A 20,573-nucleotide genomic window follows, 5' to 3' on the forward strand; every position below is an offset into this window, starting at 1 on the left:
CCCTATCCTGCAGCGACACATCATCTCTCTGCCCCTGCTCCCTCCTTCCTCCACAGGCCTCTGAGATAGTTCAAAATGGCGGCATCCAGGGGTCTGATGCCACATGGTCTCTGAAAAGACCCCTTCCCCTCTTGCTCCCTTCATGGCTGCAGACCTGGTGCCTGGTACCGGGTGACAGCTGCTGATGCAAAACCTTCAACTCCACCCTTATCTCGCCCTCTTGGAGAGGAGACCTTCACCCTTGGAATGCTTGCAGTGAAGGGCTAGGCCTCTGATGCTACTGCTTTTGGAGGAACCTAATTAATCCAGCAGGGCAAGGTCACACCCAGCCAGGCTCTGGTTATGAGCTGAGTCAGAGGAATATAACATTTCTGGATGACCCGTAAGCAGTACAGATATGGCTTTGGACTCAGCAGACTACTTCTATTTACACAACTTACAGTGTACTTTGGTGCGTGTCTGGAATTTGTAGGCCCTAGGGAAGTGAAACTACCCTATGTGGTCCCCATCTTCATAGGAACGTACTGGAGTGTTCCTACAGTGAAAACAGTAAAGCACTCTGACTTTCCCTCACATGTGTCTTCCCATACTATAAAGCCTATTCCATATCACCACCCAACTTTGCATAATTCCTGCCACACCATTCTATTTGTACCTACTCCTGGGCTGCGCACAACAGGAATCTCCCCCGCGCAGTCCTTACAGGTGTGCACACGTGTGTGCACACGTGTCTATATGTAACCAGCCCGGTGCCCCTTACCCCGGCTGCAGCACAGCGGCCTTCTCTCACAAGGGGGACACTAGTGCAATCCACATGCAGTCTGTTTCATCATGAGTTCACTGTGGGTGAGTCTCGGCTTATAAGGCTCTCCCACAGTAATAGCTCAAAAATTAGGGGTTCGAAATGCGAAAAATCCGGGTGGCTCAGATGGTCAGAACCACCTTCTAACATTGACTGATCTGCCTGCTTGTTTAAATATGACGCACTCTTTCTCCAAACATGGGCAGTTGTCATATTCCATGCCTACTATTTGCTGATGACCATATTATTCTACATGTAATCCAGGTGCGTTTTCAAAAGGTAACTGCCAGCTTTTAATATTTATTGTAAATCAAACAACCTGATAATAAACGTAGATAATTTTTTTTAATTAGTAATAGGGAGGAAAACTAAAACATATAAATGGTATATCGGAGATATGTTAGTAGAAGAGACCTCCACATACAAATACCTGGGTATGATGTTCTCAAATAATCTGCAGCTGGAGCTTGTACTTCAGCGGAGGGTTTAAAGACGTTTAAGAGAGATTTTGATGGTCCATCCTTAATCCCTGTGAATGTGGCTTGTAAAGCTATAGTAACAGCCAAATGCTCCATGGTGCAGAAGTTTTAATTCTCGGTCTACGATAAGATTGGAATGAAATGGAAGGCAGGCGTTTAAAAAATCTCTTGAGTCTTCCTCCATCCTCAATGATACAAACCATTGTGTAGAACTTGGTTTAACCTCTTGGAATAATATCTCAACTAGCATAACTACATGGTTTTGGCAAAGATTGCAAGTATCCTCATTGGAGAAGGTATCCTTGCTCTGCATGGTAGAAATCTGCAGCAGTGAATTACGCTGCACAAGAGATACTAGGCCTAGGCTTAAGGATGTGGCTCTCTTGTTAAACGTACAGAATTTTCATATTGAGAAGTTAAATAATTACAGCAAAAAGGAACGAAAGGAAAAGGCCATCACAGCGTCCAGAACTAAGGACCGAAGCTATCTTAACACAAAAAACTGGACATGGTGTCTACGTAATTCTTGGTAGAAATTCACAACCTTCCCATATCTCCCAGAACTCCCAAATCCAATATGGCACAGAGCGAGATCTTGAAGCGCCGGGTTGAGTTAAATTTGAGTTTTGCTATTTCCTGGATATTGGGAGAATGATGGATGCCGAACATCTCTACGAGTGAGGGTTGAACACAAAAAGCTCCATTGTGCATATTTTAATAGACTGTCTAGATATTGATAATTTTAGGCGACAGTGTATATGGCCTATTTTATTTAAACACAGTATAAGAAGGAGGCTAGATAAACATTGTATGAGATTCGTTTGTTAGATGTCGCCCATTCTATAGGCTGTTTTTTTGCAGCTGTAAGGAAATGGAATAAATAGGAGGTGTTACAAATGAGGTCTCTAGCTGGCAGTGGTTTGCACCCTGTCCAACTAGAGACTCTCACTTTAGTCAGGCGCTTAGAAAAATAGGCAATATTTATCTAAATAAAACAAGACCAAAATGACAAAAATACAACATACACAAGTAAAGATATCACTTTTTAATGGTTAAATAAGTTAAATCCATACAAATCAATGGATGCATTTCTTTTAGCATAAAGTACCTTGGATGTGTCAAAAAAAGATGATGCAAGGCGCAGGGGAGGTGAGGCTCTGGAAAAGTAAAGCAATGCTTCAGTTCCTTAGTGCCGGGGAAGTGATGCATCGGTTCCTTACAGCCAGGGGAGATGATGCGTCGGCTCCTTAATTCAATGCAGGGGAGGTGATGCGCCGGGTTCTTATTGCCAGGGGAGGCCAATCTCCGGACACGCAGCCTCGGTTCCTTACTGCTCAGCAACACCGATGAAGAAATCGGCACCCAAGGACGATGCGTCAAAAATCCAGATGCGCTGTGTTGATTCCACAGCCACGAATTAGGCCCTGAGTCAAAGTTGCAGCAATGTGCCACAGATTGTTGCGATTCTTCTGATGCCTGCAGTGAAAGCTGTGGTCGATGCGCCGATCGGAAACCACGTTCCAGTGCTAGCAGAAGCGATGCGTTGAAGTTTGCATTGATGCGTCGATAAAAACAGATGCTGGGAGTCGATTCATGGATTTTCTCCTTCAGTTCACCAGATTCTATGTCCAAGGGCCCAGGAACTGGATTTGGCTCCGCCTGGGAAGTTAGGACTCACAGCAGAAGAGCCCAGGCACTGGTAGTTGAAGTCTTAGATAGCCCTGAGACTTCTTAACAGAAAGCAGGCACACACAAGCCCTTGGAAAACCTAGGAAGCAGGATACAGAAAGCAACGTCCAGTCCTTTAACTCCCAGTACAGAAGCAACAAGCAGCAGGCCAGCACAAAGCAACAGGCAGAGTGTCCGTTCCTCCTACAGCATCCAGCTCTTCTTCCTGGCAGAATGTCCTTTAGTCAAGAAGTGTTCTGATTTGAGAGTGTTAAAGGTCCAATACTTATATGCCTTTCTGACTTAGAAGTAGGCAAACTTCAAAGGAAAGTCTTTGTAGTGCACAAGACCCTAACTTTCCCTGACCTGGCTCCAGGCACACTACAAGCGGATGGAGACAGCTTTGTGTGAGGACAAGTACAGCCCTATTCAGGTGTCAGTGACAACTCCTTCTACCACTCTAGCTAAGGAAGGCACATCGGCCTGGTGATGTTGATGAGCCATCAGGATATGATTGGCACACTTCAGCTCCCATCGTGTGACTATCTAGAGTGAATGCAAAAGAGCCCAACTTTCATCTAAACCCAGACGAGGATTCTACAGACAGGCAGAAGCACAGAATGGTTAAGCAAGAAAATGGCCACTTTTTAAAAGAGGCATTTTGAAACATGTAATTTAAAAACCAACTTCACCAAAAGATGTACTTTTAAATTGTAAGTTCAGAGACCTCAAACTTCAACTGTCTATCTGTTCCTAATGGGGAAATACACCTAAAAGATGTTTCAAGGCAATCTCCATGTTACCCTATGGGAGGGATAGTCTTGCGCTAGTGAAAAACGAAATTAGAAGTATTTCACTATCAGGACATGTAAAACACAGCAGTACATGTCCTACCTTTTAAATACACTGCACCCTGCCTATGAAGCTGCGTGGGGCCTACCTTAGGGGTGACTTACATGTAGTAAAAGGGAAGGTTTCTGCCTGGTAAGTGGGTGCACCTGCCAGGTTGACATGGCAGTTTAAAACTGCACACACAGACACAGCAGTGGCAGGTCTGAGACACGTTTGAAGGGCTACTCATGCAGGTGGCACAATCTGTGCTGCAGGCCCACTGGTTGCATTTGATTTACAGGCCCTGGGTACACCTGGTACACTTTACTAGGACTTACTAGTAAATCAAATATGGATTAACCAATTACCATTACAATGTAAACAGAGAGCATATGCACTGGTTAGCCATGGTAAAGTGCCCAGAGTCCTAAAACCAACAAAAACAGGTCAGAGAAAATAGGAGGAGGAAGGCACAAAGTTTGGGGATAATCTAGCAAAAAGGGCCAGGTCCAAAAGGGGGGAAGGTAAGAACCTTTCCTACAATTGGGATTTTTAATGTTAGTATTTCTCTTGTGAGTTTGGGTGGCTATTGCAAAAGTATTTTATGAATATTTTAATTGAGACTCAAACTCTTCGTTTCCTATATTTATATTACATGACTGTATCATATATTTTAAGGGATTTTTCAGAAGAGATATTTTATGTATAAAAAGTCGTTTTATCCATGGATATGTTTAATAAGACACACAGTTTTATGATGGTTAATAATTTATCGAATTATATGAATGTGTTGTATGTATTTTAATTTATATTTTAGCATAAATATTTTGTTTATAAGAAGTTGTGATATGTTTAAATAAGGCTTGCTTAAATGGAATGCAGTCCAAATAAACGTATTCCCTTTATACTCCCTCCATACGTATGTGGAGTTATGAATAGTAAATTGATACCTTCACAATATTGTGATAGTCAATATTGCGGCTAAAATATTTTTGGAGGACAATTGTTAAAACAATATTTTGGGAGAATACCCTCTCAGGGTGGTACTTATGCTATGCAAGAGAATAATAAAAGATAGCACAACATTAACCTAGATTAGAGTCATTTGTAACACTTCTTTGCAGCTAATAGGCAGAGCTATATGTCACATGTTCTCACACATTCCAGAATTTACATTGCAGTGGTTTAATATGATTGCAGGCTGTTTATGAGCAGCAATTACTTTTCAGTTGCAGTAGTATTTTTCGTTTAGGAAATGATTGCAAATTCTTAAATCGTTTAACACAGAATGTCAGGGTCGCTAACAATCGTCAGGGGAGAATGTATTCTCAAAGTGGGGATGTGTAACATGATAAGTAGCTGTGGTTAAAACCTTTGGGAGCGGGGTGCATGCTAGAGGCTTCCACAGCTGTGGGCAAATAGCATAGCTAGACATTCCCACATTGAAATAAGATTCTCCTCTGGGGATTGGTAACTCATTGCTGGAACAACTGGTGTCACACGTCAAATGCAGCCACTGATAGAATATGTGTGAATGTAAAAAGAAGACAGAGAACAAACCAGGGCAATGAGAGGGCAGAGTTGCAATGTTAGTGGCTTGTATCAGTTCTCTTTAGGAAGGATGGTGCAATAACATGACCATATACCTGGATCCGCACATGTACAATAGCAGGGCCCAAAATCCCAAACAGTGAGTAATAATTTACATTACAAAAGGGTCTGTCCTGAACTGGGAAGACTCACTACCTTGATCTTGCTTCAACCTAAGTACCTCTGGTTATTTTGAGTGACACGTTTGCCTCATTCACGTGATTACATGAACCAAACGTACCTCCATCTTAGACTTGGATGCAGAGGCATTTAATATGTAATTGAAAGGACTGAGAACCACTGCAATAATTGCCCCGATAGACCTTCAAGCATGAAGAGATAAAAGATATGATTTTTAAGGTGAATGATACTCCTTTGTTAACTACATCTGATCATCAGACATCAAGGATGTTCTTAAAGACAACACAGAGGCTGATACACAGGAGTCAGTTGCACACAACACACTCAGGTCCTAGCAGAGTAAACTTATTGTGTCCCAGATGTGATAATTTCACTCAACAGGAACTAAATGTCACAAAAGAGTTTTCTGCAAATTTGAGGAAGAAAATGAAGTGAACACAGAAAAAGAAGCGGTCCCATGGGAACCTCATTTGGAGCTGCACACCTATCTTTGAATTACAGATCCTGTTAAATCAGATTCTATTGCGTAACCACAATCAGCTCACTGAGAAATGCTGGAGTTTGTGTAATCGAATTAAGGGAATCTAATGGAAGAGCTCAAGCTGGGGGGGCTGTCATTAAGGCCTCCAGGGTTTCGCCCTCCTCTTTTCCAAAGCATGAGGAATGTTTGTCAGACTGAGCAAAGGTCAGCCTGACAGGCACTCACCACATCAGCAAGCAAATTGTATGCAGTAATACACAGGCGCCTGGCTGCCTTGGCCTAGCTTTGCCAGGCTGAAGATTTCACAGCCCTGAGAGAGTGAACTCATCAGCCCAGCAAAGCCCTGTGAAGTCCTCCCCCTTATGGCATGGGGAGTGTCAGTGATAGAATCAGACCAGGGTGCTTCTGGTTTAACCCCTGAAGTGCCCAGGACTGACTGTCTATTAATGACGCTTGATCACATAGTGGGGTGGGATCAGGAGGTGTCACTGACCCCACACCACTCAAAGAGGATATAAGGAAGATCTTTCTCCCTTTGGCAGACCCATGAAATGGTCAGCCAATGAGAGGAGCGGGTGGGATCTTCCATCTGTCCCTTCAGTCCCCGAAGCCTCCAGGAACCACTGAAGAGTTTCTTCTCCTTCCCACCACCTGATGTCAATTCTGCAGCCCAGTAAGTGCTGGTTGAATGTCGCATGCATATGTCTATGTATGTGTATCTGAACATGCGTGCTGTGCATGGGTGTGTGCTTGTGGATGGTGAGTGTATGTGCATACACTTTTGAATGACTGAGTGAGTATGCATGTGGATGGGTGTGAGCATGTGTGTGCTTTTGTAAGTGGATTGGTGAAAGAGTGTGTGCATGTGTGTGACGCCCACTACTCCTGCACATTACGGGCCGCAAATGTCTCATACCCACCTTGATGGAACTCATCTTGCTCATTCAATCATTGCCTTTCACCTTGTCAAGCACTCTACTTCCATTTGCTAGGTCCACGCAATAAAAAAGCACATATATACACACATCTCCAAATGAATCAAAAGATCAAATGATCTCAGGTGTCTCCATATCTCTGTGATTACTGTGATGAAAGTTCCAGTATTTCTGATATGATTATATCCATAGCAAAACATTATAAGTATTCTCAAGAATGCCTTAATCAGATGGCTGCAGAGATGAGAGAGATAGAGAAAGCTCTACGTCACAATCTCTCACATTTGTAATGGGGGTTGGATTTTTCAGTTTTCAAATACATATAACATACAACCAGGATATATCCTTAATCTAGGTTAGAACTTTGGAATGTTGAGAACTCCATTGAAGACAATAAAGCAGCAGTGGCCTACAAAAGATGGTATAGGCCTGGTGCTCTCAACATTACAATACCCTAATCTACACCCTTTACCTGTACTGTTTCATTTATTATTGCACATTGCCAGGCAGTGTGAGAAACTCGCACTGCCTTCAAACTCCGCTCCAGAGCTCTTAATCTTAGCCCGTTATAAACACAGGATTGAGAGCTTTACAGTTGCACCTAAGGGTATTACCGGAGTGACCGCCTGATCGCCCACTACTTTCTAAAGCAGTCAGCCGCCACTGGGTTCCAACTACATAACTTTCTCTCATGGCTTCAATCATGGCTTCCATCAGGCGTTTTATCATTCATACCTAACAGCATTGGTATACTTCCACTACTGAGGGGTACATAATCAACAATCTTGGCAATGGAGGAACTTCTCTACCCCCAATCTATTGTTTGTCCATTAACCTTTATGACCAAAGGAAACGCCTCATACCCTTCTACTCTGAGTACTTATCTACAATGATAAATAATCTTTCAAATGCTTATAATTCATAGGCACCCTGTTTACCATGTTTGTTCTTACAGTTTCAATTGCTATTTTTTTTTATTTTCTATTTACTTGTTGAATTGCAAAGAAATGTTATTTCAAATTTAATAATATCCTAAAATATTTACAGGATGGACTGACAGTATATAATCTGATTTTTGAAAAACTGTTCTCAAACTATAAATAAACATTTAAGGCGACATTTCGTTTTCTGTGCCATTAAATGAAAACAGATATTTGATGGTACAGGAATATGAGGAAACTTAAAAATATGTTTTTGAAAAATAATTGTAGTAAATTATGTTCAAGAAAAGGATGTTATCACAGGCTCCCATTACTAGATGTACCAAGAGTGTGCACGACAAGTCTGCAGTACCACAGGTTGCTGTAAGTTCCGAAATTAAAACATAGCAGCTTCAATTTAATACCGCAAAGTAATAGTGCTATAATATTGAAAATATTTCCTAAATGAGGCAGTACAAATAGGGAGATGGAGTAATGTTTTCTTGAGAAGTATTATATTTAAGGAGGTTCCCAATTGCACATACCATGCAACATCATAGAAGAAGGACTACAGTGGCATACACAACCAACAATATTGAATAAAGACCACAATAGATCATACAACCTCAATGGTACATAGAACCAACAACATAATAGAAGAACCATAGAGGCACATACAACCTGCGATGTAGAAGGGCCACAGTGGACCATGCAATCTGTGACATAGAAGATGAACCACTATGGCACATTCAATTTCTGTGAGTGGCACGTTCATAATGAAAACAAACAGGTTTGTCTAACCTCAGTAATGAAACGGGTGCCCAAGCAAAGTACTGACACAGCTCATCAAGAAAAGCATGTAATTCCAGTTAATAGTTGGCTAGTGTAATTAATGTTTTTTGCAGAAAAATAGCACGACGCATGATATAAAGTTGTTGTATTACAAGGGGACAACACAACTACTAACCAACACACTTCTACGGGTGTGACAGTTCAGACTATTTCATGCCCCCAAAGCTATATGAAAGGCTTGGGCAGCAGGTAATAGTCATTTTTAATGTATGTTGAATAAATAAATAACTGTTATTTGGTCATCTCTAAATTAGCCAGATAATGCGACCTTGTGGCAGACTGTCTCAACGCTGGTGTTGACAATTAAGTGCAGGTGCTGAGCACCGGAAACCACCGGCTCAAATTTAGCACTGCGTAGGTATATGACTACAAACCTGCTTCTCAAGGGCACTTAAGGTGGCTTGGTTACAACACTGTATGACAGGTTCATGCTCGGTATTAATTGATTTCGAATGGCAGATTGTACAAGTACAATGACTATGCTGCTCCTCTATAGTGAACTGCTAATGCGACACGAAACGCATGCCTGACCATGGGACAGCTTTCAAAGCTTGCCTGCTAGCTGCTCAGCACCCTTATTTTACTTGTGGTCTATCTGCTGCCTTTCTGCTGACTAGCTTACTGTTTGACCAGCAGTCGAAGTGCATTGCAAAAAGTACTAGAACTGTGATCCTGAGTCCATCAGGGTGGGGTCTAAGAGCGTGAGCTGGGGGTGGATGGTGGTCTTTCAATTTCCAGTAACTAACTGTATGTAAAATAACATACATCTTAAATGAAAAAGAATTACAAGTTAAATGAATCAGTGAGAGATGCACTATTTTACGTTGTGAAACCTCTATTGGTTATTGCAATCACTGCAGATATGTGTGAGTTACCAGAATGCCACAGACTTTAAATCTGTTTGAATCAGAGGGGAATAGTGACTTGTTTAGTGTTATAAGGTCCTTGCCTGTGACAGAAAGCACCTTGAATATGTACATCATTATTTTAAACTTGCATTATACACAGTATAAGATAGGCTGCACAAAGTGCACACAAAGATATGTTTAAGATTTAGAAAAGGGGCCTCCGAAATATAGATCTGAGTGATGTGCAGACAGCACCTACTGCAAACATTTTTTATAACTGTCCATTAAAAACACGCACCCCAATAACTCAACATGTCACCTAACAATACCGCCCAAAAAGAATATTCTTTGAGAAAATCCATCAATTAAAGCAAATAAAGGCTTCCAAACAGACTATACATTTGTAAATTAACCGAATGTGTACATTTACATTTCTTTCAGGCAGTAGGCACCCTGGCAAGAAGGCCTGTTTCTTGTTCAGCTGCCTGCCCCTCCCTCTGCTTCACAGCACAAGAGAATCTCTCGTCTCCTCTTCAGCTGGGAATCAACCGTCCTACGCCGGTTGTCTTTTAATACCAGTGGCAGCTCCTCTGCTATGGGGGAGGAGCGTCACTCCACTGCTTTTAAGCAGAAACATAAAATGATAATAACTTTGCGTTATTACCATTTTATGCTGCTTCCTGCTGCTTTGCGGGCGGCTGCTCTGCTCTTGGAGCAGGGGAGGAGTGGTTTGCCCACTCCGAAGTGCTCAATGACTGTTTGCTCTGCCCTTTGGGGCCGCCCAAATCAGTAATGCACACTCTCCCCGTTCTCCATGCAGGCTGCATTACACCATGCATGGAGAACATGGCCCATCCCCATTCCCTGGTTGAGCTTTGAACCAGGACGCTCAAAACCAATCACAACGCTGCATTGCAGCATTGTGATTGGTTAGGGGAGATTGGATGCTTACCAATCACAATGCTGCAGGAGAGCAGGAACAGAGATGCAGGACCCGGCTGGCGGCAAGGTAAGTTTATTTTTTAATGATTTTTTTCATTATTGCCCCAAGCGCGACCTCCCCTGCCATTGCCCCCATGCAATCCCCCGCGCCCGCGCCGCCACCCTCGAGCCGTACCAGCCGCTACTGTTTAATACAAAGTAAGGGAATTGTTTTTGTTCAATTAAAAAAGTATGGGCACGTCGTGCCCCTCAGATCCTGCACACTTCGACCTCTGTGTCGGACACACAGGAAGCACAGCAAGCTTGCTAGCTGCCAGGCGCCCAGGTTTTGCACTTCCACTGCTGACTGCTCAGCAGAGCTGTTCAATCTATGTGCAGAACATAAAACAAAGTTATTTTGTGCTTTCATGACCCACCATACAGGAATATCAGAGAGTCTAGAAGAAAGAGGGCTCACCAGTGTGTAGGTGAATGACCCCGCTAACTTACTCAATTGCTCGCTGGATAACTCACACTCACTAGTGATTGACATAAAGTGTGAAAAAATAAATAGGTGCACATCTTATAGCAACAGAGATGCTGGTTGAAAATATGCTTTCATTCTGCACATGTATTCTTTAAAGTCTATAGGGTACATTCGAGGGGTCCCAAGCCTCTTGCAAATAACTTGCACTTTATGCCTTTGCATGATACATACCTGCAGAAGTATAATACTCCTGCAAGACCCTTTGCAAGTCTTGTTTCTTCCCTATGCTGCATTGTTGAATTGCTGTTCCTAGGCCCGGCAAATGGAACAGTACAGCAAGATATGTCCAAATTCTTTTCAACAGCATTCACTGTTATTTATGTTACAGTTTCGATCATTAGTGGGATTGTAGTTTGCCAAGCAGATAGCTATATATCCATCAATATTTCTTGACTTCAGATCAAAACTAATACATAAACAGATTAATGATTAAAATGATCAATAGCATTAGCTACCAGAGAGAATGTTACATACGTAGATCTTGTTACAGGCAGTTTTTGTGGTCTGTAAGATCTCATGCCATTAATAGGTCAAACCAAAGTACAATAGGAATTACAGAAGCAGTGGGTTTAGTTCAGACCCTTGCCCACTGTTTATGTGTTTTCCATTGATTGCCGTTGCTTTGATTGGCAATCCATCAGTGCCCTGGCATTTCATGGAGTGTTACTTTGTTCATTGTGTGTTGCATTAGGTTTTGCTAACAGAGCTCAAGTAGTTCTTCTTTTAGGCTACAGTCAGTGTGTGCTCTGGCACAATCATATTCTAACTGCTTTTCTATGGCTTTTGTGTTCACGTAGTGCTTGCTGTTTGGAGGCCTTAGCCTATTCTAAAGCCACAGTGCTATTCGCTAATTGCCTTTGGGTCTTCACCTTTGTTTACCTTTGTTTCGCTTTGCTTGATTTGCAGCTGTTTGTTCATAAAGTAAATACGTGCACACACATATGCTTTCTTAAAGAAGCAACACAAATATTGGTTCTTTGATAAAAGTATCAACTATGCAATAGTTTTGCTGTGCAGGCCTTTTAGGATCATCAAGTCCAACACAAAGTTTCTGTTTTTGGACTCTTTTTCATGAAAGTCTTCTTTAAGGTGCAGCTCACCTCTGCAAATGCAGTCGGTTCAGCTAAAAGGCCTACACTAGCGTCCATATTGTGGTAACCCAGGAGATTGCTTCAGTGGGAGATTTTCTGTCTATGGAAAATACACACAAGTTTGTTCAACTATTACCTAACACTTCCCATAACAAAAAGTCAGACCTACTGGCTTTGCATTATCCCAATGCTGAAAAGGATGTGACCATAAGCGTGAGACTGCTCCTTGTTTTTAACATGAAGCTTCACTACTTTGATTATAAAACTAAGGGCCTGATTACCAGTAGCCAATAATTAAGGTTTCTAATACTGCACATGGGATTGCAGTGCCTTTACCAAGCAACTCTCCGGCTTCACATCTGAAATGAGAAGCATATTGTTGAAAGTAGAATAATCGCATCATTTTCCACATGATCTTTCCGATTTCCAACCTCTTTCCATGCATATTTCCCCCTGCTTTTTGGAGGCAGATCAGTTCCCAGACGTGCAGGGCACTTGTATTTGTGATGTAAGGCTAAGGCACTGCTGAGGGCTACAAATCCATTTAAATTGCAAATACAATCATTCTCCCTGAGCAGGAAGGCATCCTATCTGGCCCGTGAATATGTTGCGGCATCCTATCTGGCCCATGAATATGTCGCGGCATCCTATCTGGCCCATGAATATGTCGCGGCATCCTATCTGGCCCATGAATATGTCACGCCTATTTTTTTTTTTTTTAAGGTTTTTAAATAGGTTTTTGTATTGCAGTATTAGATGTCTACCAGAGGCCAACAATGAAACAGACCACTGAAAAAGGGACTAGGTGGAAAGCTTCAGAGTGAGAGTAGGTGGTAAAGAGATTGTTTTTTCTGCACCCTCCGAAAGTTGAGGCCCTATGTGATAAAATACACTTGCATTTGATGCTAGTTAATGTAATCATGCGGTGAATACATGTGGCATTTTGGCAGCTTTGAAACTGGACTATGCAAGTGGACTACAGAATCTTGAATACGTAGATGGCAGACGCTGAGGTCACGGTATAGCACACATCTGTACCACTCCTCAGCTAAGCAACATGTCACTGCAGCTTCGTGGCATCATATGTAATATGTAATCATCATTGCATTGTTTTTAAGGTAACACCAATAAATTGTCCCATTGTTTACATATTCTTTTATTGGATTGTTGCAGTGGTCTTTATCCTCAACTCATGTGTGCACACATATAGACAGGTTATTGGTCCTATATGGACTAAACTATAGTTCAGTGTTTGCAAAACTGTGGGTCGCGACTGAGCTGATTTTTGGTGGGTCACGAAAGTCCAAGCAAAAGAGATGCCTTTCAATTCTGTATTCATCTTGTCACATTTGCTGTGCTTCAAAGACAGAGGTCAAAGGCCAGGCTATGTCCTCTGACAGATTGCTGCTTATTTTTTTTTAACATGGGGATTGGTTTTTACAAGCTCCTCAGCACTTTGTAGTTCGAGAAAGAAAAGTAAAGTGAATTATGTAACAATCTTGCCAGGATACAGTGAGTGTGAAAGGAAAGACAATAGGATGTAAGGGTTTTTTTTTAACACACAACAAAATTAAGTACCTGTAAATAAACTGCGCACATTCAGCAATTAGGAAAGCAAAAATGACGCACGCTTTTCTGTAATTCTGAAGTGCGATAAAAACAAAGATTTACATAGGATCAAAACAAATCCAGACGTTTTGCTTGGTGATCCACAAGTGATAAATATACACTAAAATCCAATTACCATACATCATTAGTGTAAAATATAGTTACATCAGCAAAACTCTGTCTGTGCAACTTTAGTGGCCATTTCAATGGAAATTGTGTTGTCTATAAATGACAGTGCGCTACCACACAAAGCTTTAGTTGCATTTTTTTTTAAAACACCCTCCCCTCATGTAGGTAGGTGGGCCGCGGACATTTGTCATTCTAGAAATTGGGTCGTGGTTCAAAAAGGTTTGGGATGCGCTGGTCTAGTTGATGCCGGCTGTATCCTCAAACTATATTGTCATTATTATTAATTGCTTATTAGCGTCTAGTTTTGTATCTCGGATTCAGTTTATTTTTCTAACCAGTGCAATCTCTCGCTCTCCCTTTTCTTACTATATGTAATCTAACGGCCACAACCCACGTGGAGTAAATAAATTCAACAGAAAACACTTTTTCCAGGCAGGACATGTCATTAAAAAAGTTATTACAACGACAGCACACGATATTCCGGTTCAATCTGCCAATTGCGCAGCATACTCGCCCCAGTGTCAAGGCTGGCAGTTGTTTCTGTTTTAGGCAGCGCTAACAGGAGAGATGTGAATCTGACAGACTATACTGATACTTTCAATTAACTAGAGGTATCGGTCAACAGAGATCGCGGGCTTCCTGTCCTCTCTATTCGTGAGTGCGGAGTCTGGGATGCGCCTGAGAGCCCAATACATGCGCAACGTCCTCCAGGGGATGCGAGAGGCGGGTGCGCCCGCGCTCACGGGCCGCCTTCCATGCTCCGGCTCCCTAAGGTACCATGCGACCAGGAACAAGAGCCCCATCCGCCCCGCCTGGTGCAGCCTTCGAGCGCGACGAGCATGTTCACTACAACTGTACCACTGAAGCATCCATTTCAAATGTAATCCGTCAAAGAGAACGAAAAACAAAAATAACAGCTGTGCAATTGTTATTTGTTCTAATATGCCTCAAAAACACCGGGTTCATTCAAATTAATTCTGGCACCATGCGGACATTCTCTCTGGTCGCACCTACTCTCCCCCTGGCTTTAGCCCACTCCCCCGAGGATGAACACCGGCACTGCGGAGAGAGACAGTGAGTGCAAAACAGCAGTGGCTCACACTCCCGTAGCAGTGGCGGGCACTCACGGGGGCATATTTGAGACTTGGGTACACGAAAAATCGTCACTTCAAAGACTAACATAAATAAAACAGAGTCTCTTTCTACGAGCACATATCTGTACGTAAAGCTCGTGACATCCTTTCCATTGGAACGTTCCCCATAATATAGCGTCTCCGTTACATTCCAAGGAGTGAGGGGTGCTTACCATCAGCCTGCACCACCGCGAGGTGCAGCAGCAGGACGGCGGCCGCCAGACTCCCCCTGGGCCAGTCCCGCCGACCCATGGTGCGCTGTCCGGAGGGCCCGGCCGGGGCTGTGGTGCTCCTGGGCAGGGGTCCGCTGAGGGAGGGGAGGCAGAGCTCGAGAACGGGGCTGAGACACTGCAGGCCACCGGACGGTGAAAAGTGAGCGTGAGCTCCCGGAGAGGGACCAGGAGCAGTGCGGGCGGGAGCCTGGGAGCGGCTTTATCCCGCCCGGGCAGCGCAGATGGGCAGCTGGTGTGAAAAGTCACATCGCTCCGTTACTGAATGCCTGCTGCTGGGGGAGGTGGGGAGGGCTGCCGAGCACCAGGTACCGGTGACAGGCAGAGCCAAGCGGCAGCGGCATTTCTGGGGGCTGGTCCCAGGAGACATGTCACTGCGCACTCCCTGTACCCCTCGAGGCGCGGGCACCGCTCCTCGTACCGAGAGGATTCTGCTGTCAGCCAGGAGGGTGTCGCTCACATCCTGCGCTTCTTCTGCTGGTGAAGGTGAGGCTCAAAGCAAAGTGAGCAGCACGGGAGGGTGAGAGCAGAGCAGCTCTGGCTGAACTCCAAGTCCACCCTGCATCAGTCAGGCCCCCAGCAACCACAGCCCAACTGCATGCCCGCGCCGGCAGGAGGGGCGCCGCTCAGCCTGAAACAAAACTCCCACACTGTTTACTCGTTCCTCAAACACACCTATTAAGGGTGAAGCGCCTCGCTTACAACTAACGGGCAACAGGAGCAAAGGGAAGTGTCCAAGATCACAGGTTGCGGCACACCCCACTGCGCCAGACACTCTGGGTATCATAAATTGACTACCATAGTCAACATGGACGCTGAATTGGTTTGTTTGCAAACTTCCATCCTACTCAGTTGGCCTGTAATCGGTAGCTTTTTGAAGTTGTGCTAGAAAGAAAGTAAAAAGTACGCAGCTAAAATAAGCTGGACCCTACTGTAAAGCCAAGCACGTCACACCACACAAGGGAAACATGCCTTAAAACAAAGTGTTTGTCTGTAAGTGCCTTCTCGATGGCGAAAATCAGAATATTTATTACTCTGGACCCACTTCCCACACATTCAATGCAGATCTACAGAGAACCCAGGAGCCCTTAGAAGAGGCAGGATCATCAATTGGCTTCAAATGGATCACTGCATCATATTCATAATGTTTGTGTCCCCAAAATTCTCACAGCCTACAACTGCAAAAAGTAAACAAACACGGACGTGACACCTGCAGAATTCTATGATGCTCTACTTATAGAGCTCAACTTTCACATTTCGTAGGCCCCATGGCACTTTAGGTCTTCAAGTAGCCTGCTATCAGCAAGAGAAGTAAATAACATGACAGAAATTAAAGACTTTGAGCATATACAGTACTCTGCTGCCTTTTGGCTAGGGTTGAAATATAGAAATACCACCGGCCTGCGTACTTAAGTGGACGGAGAACTCCGGTCAGCCAGCAGAGTTTGCAGGGTTTTGCCGAAAAACTGTGGGAAGTGGTGCACAGAGGAGTTTTTCTTCTTGCACGGCTCACCAACGTTAAGTTGGTGAGCTTGAGCAAGGAACATCAGACGCTAGACCAGGGGTCTCCAACGAGTAGCTCGGGAGCTACTGGTAGCTCGCCAGTACCTTTAAAGTAGCTCTCTCAGATGAAGACAAGCCCAGTATCAAATTCAGAGAGTAGATGCCTATTAAAGAAGGCAGCACTGCTCATCTCGAGACCCTTAGAGTGACAGCCAGGAAACTTATGGCAGTAACTCATACTAACACTCAAATACACGCTGAGTCGGCCTATAGGGCCTGCTACATGACAGTCTGTATCCAGTCTCAATATAGCTAAGCCACAAAGTGATTGACCATGTAGTAGTTCCTTCGTTTTCGGTGTGTGAACAGTGCACCATCAAAGAAGTATGGCAGCAGTAGCCTGAGCAGTAATCAGTGCTGACCCACCAAAGTGCGAGACTGCAGGAGTCAGAGTGAAACGTGTCAGTTGGATGCATGATGAGCCCGAGACCCGAGGAGAACAGGGTATAATCCAGACCAGAGAAAATTAAGAGATTCATCAACATTTGTGTGTCCATAATAAACACTATTGCTTCCTGAACCTATGCCTAGTGCCAAGAACCGCCAAGTGTATATGCTAGCCCCCATCATAAGAGTGTTATCTCTGCCATAATTGTGTCCATTCCTGACATAATAGTGCCAATGGCATAATAATGGTCATCCTTGACTATTTTAGTATTTTTGGTCTAATTGTGGTATACTGGCAGCTATCATTGACATACTAGGAGCATAACTGGCCTATATGAACCTATTCCTGGCATATTAATGGTTATGACTGATATATGATCTAATTCCTGATCCGTATGGTTTCCAGCCTTGGCACAGCTCTGGCCCTAGTATAATGGTGGGCATTACTGGCATATTACAGGCATCCGTGGTGCTACGGTGAGCATCCATGGCACTGAACTAATACTTGGCAATTCAAAGTAGTCTGTCCATATGAGGCATTTGTATATGGGAGTACATGATGAAAATAACAAGCTGAATGTTTTAGGACTGTGCATTTCCTAAAAACTGATATTTTTAAGGCAGTTTTAGTTTTTAAAAATGGGTTTTCATCTCGAAAATTGAGTTTGTTTGCCCACAGTGGAATGTGGTATTAGATAGAAAAATGTGCATTTTCAGAAACTGGTGAATGATAATTCAAGCTGAGCTGGGGAGGTGTACTGCTGTGCTTATATCCTTTGTACCACAGGGCATGCCATGATTTGAATGTTACTTCATAAGTCGGGGTGCATTTAATATTGATGAACTTTTTCCCAGCATTTCTGCTGGTAACCACACTTGGTATACTTGGGTGGTAGCTACTGAAAGTCCTGCTTTGGGTGGTCATAGTGTAGTCACCATTTTACAGTTATAAAAATTCGCTAGTAGCTCGGAAAGACTGTCCTTGAGCAGAAGTAGCTCTCGCTACAGAAAAGGTTGGAGACTCCTGCGCTAGACCACCTCCCGGCGAGATTTCTCAACGAGGGCGGTCGAGTTGAGAAATCTGCCGCTCGCGTTGAGGAAGCTGCCGCTCGAGAAGAACACCTCCTCAAGCGGCAGAAAGAAGCAGCGTCCTCTTGAGGTGCGTCTGGTGCTGTTCACACTGATTATATAGCGCGGGACAAACTCCCAGTTCTAAAAATCAGCATTTCTTATTGCACTCCGCTGCTTGAGGAACTCCACGGGGCACGGCAGAGTTATCAGGCACTACACAGAGTTCTGCGTAGCAGAACTCAGTGAGCTCTAACCAGGCCAACTTACAACTGGCTTACCTACGACATGTCTTGACAAAGACATGTCAATACATGTTCAACAACACTTTCCACCCAATAATACAATACAGGCCATCATTTGCTATACACCTGTAATTGACCACTCTGAAACAACAGGCTAATGACAACCCTTAAAGACAACTCTTATACCCTTATTTGCACAAAATCCATATACTTATCAGATCAAGAACACTTTCGGTACCACACCCACATACATCATACAACAACAAAATTGGGCTCTCTCACGTTTGTGGGTAACTCAACCTCCTACTTTCAGGATCTGTCCACAGTCACCCTGATAAAATGCAAAATCTTAAATGACATTACCTCAACTTTATGCCACAAATCAACCCATATAGATGGAGGTACCACCTAAACCTGTTCTTTACCAGCGGAGTTAAGGAACACATTTTTTGTCGCCACCTTTGGGCCCAAATAAACGATTCAGCTAGAGACCATGGATGAGACCCCTAATCCCCAGGACTTGAAGAGAAGCTCATAGATGTCTAGTGCCATCAGACAAGTGTGTGTCGATTTAGATACCGTATATAGGTTTCCCAATTTATGTCCTTATATAGACAATTCGCATTGCCCATATTTAGGCATAGAAATCCTACCCTTATTTAGGCCTGAATATAGATTTCTCCAAGAACTCATTTATTATGCATGAACATCTCTTCCTTAGGGGTTCATTTCATTCATGACGTTCTTCTGCCCGACTTTTACGTCAATACTGGCATTCCTAAACACCTTCAAGGTATAAATATACCTTCACTTACCATGGCAAACCACGGTTCGGCTGCATACTTGCACGACGCGGCTCGCCATGGCAAGTTCGGAAGGAAGTCAAGTCCCCACCTGACGCACTGACCAGACGCTGTCATCCTCCTCGCAGAGAATCCAGCTCCAGTGTTTCTGACTCCCCTTGCGGGGTGTTAGAGATCGAGACTCGGAAAGAGATTCCAACCTCACTCATTCTAAGGTATGGAGCGGACTAGAACCTAGAGGGACTTTTGGCAAAATCTTGGCAACTATAGCTAAACTAGACTATAGACAAACAGCACCTACTTCTTTACCTTGTACACTTAGGTTAGGTACACTGGGGTAGAACTAGCTAGAAGCATCAGATGAGTATTAACATTTTAACATTTTAGCCTGTGTTATTTATGTATGTATTTTATGAATATCTGTCATAGCTACACACCATGCTATTGCAGTATCATTTTATCTTACTGCTAACGCTGTACATATTTTACTTCGCATTCTGTCTTACGATTGTAGTAGTTCATATCTCTTGCACGAGAAATGAGACTGTTCAATAAACCCTTTTTATTGAAACACCCGTCTATCTATTTCTGTGTAACTCTGTAGAAACGAAGCATGCACGATTGACTGAGTGTTGAGATTGTTCCGATTCTAAGGGAAACAAAGTTGTCATGTTTATGCGATTGTCCGAAACTAATTCCTTCCTGTTTATTCGAGAAGTTTCTAGTGACCTTTGAGTTAACTGGCATACACAAGTAATTAAGTTTAATGTACTCGATAGAGACATATTGACCTCAGTCCTATGTCAAAGCTATAGTATATATTATTCCAATGCTCAGGGCCTATCAGGAATATAGGAACTACACTACACAAGAATTGATTCACTGACTTTGCCAGAATGCTCCTCACTTCCTGGCCTGTGGGCAACTTAACCTTTAGTCACTGCTATCGGGCGAGGTTAGACAGTTCTCTCTGGATCCCCCTTTTCTTCTTGATAGTTCCTTCTTGCTCCATTCAGATAACCCCATTTCCTTTGTTGCTGAAGTTTGTTGCAAGGGCTCCCCCTTGTTATTGCACCTTGAGTGGTTCTTGGACCAAGGCTGGTTTGACCCAGATGCTGTCTCCTGTCTTTAGGGGTGAATTCTCACCCTACCCGACTTGATATGTAGCCCTTAAACTTCTTGACTACATTTAATGGTTTCTGTTTACTGTTGCATATTGTTTTTATGTTAATGCAGATAACGTGCTTTGGAGGTACGAGCGACTGGGTCAGGGGGAGTAGTGACCTTAAAAGAGACCCATT

General features: G+C 43.4%; 1 protein-coding gene across 1 annotated transcript in view; it reads right to left on the reverse strand.

Moving 5' to 3' along the window:
• The window catches only part of SUSD5 (sushi domain containing 5), a 481,907-nt gene extending 466,201 nt beyond the window's left edge, over positions 1-15,706 (reverse strand). The window contains exon 1 of the mRNA XM_085607621.1: positions 15,150-15,706. Coding sequence (XP_085463747.1) covers positions 15,150-15,228 — 79 coding nt within the window. The 5' untranslated portion in view covers positions 15,229-15,706. The remainder of the gene's footprint in view (positions 1-15,149) is intronic.
• Between the last annotated feature and the right edge of the window lie 4,867 nt (positions 15,707-20,573).

This window comes from Triturus cristatus, chromosome 5_2, assembly GCF_964204655.1.
Source record: "Triturus cristatus chromosome 5_2, aTriCri1.1, whole genome shotgun sequence".
Lineage (NCBI taxonomy): Eukaryota > Metazoa > Chordata > Amphibia > Caudata > Salamandridae > Triturus > Triturus cristatus.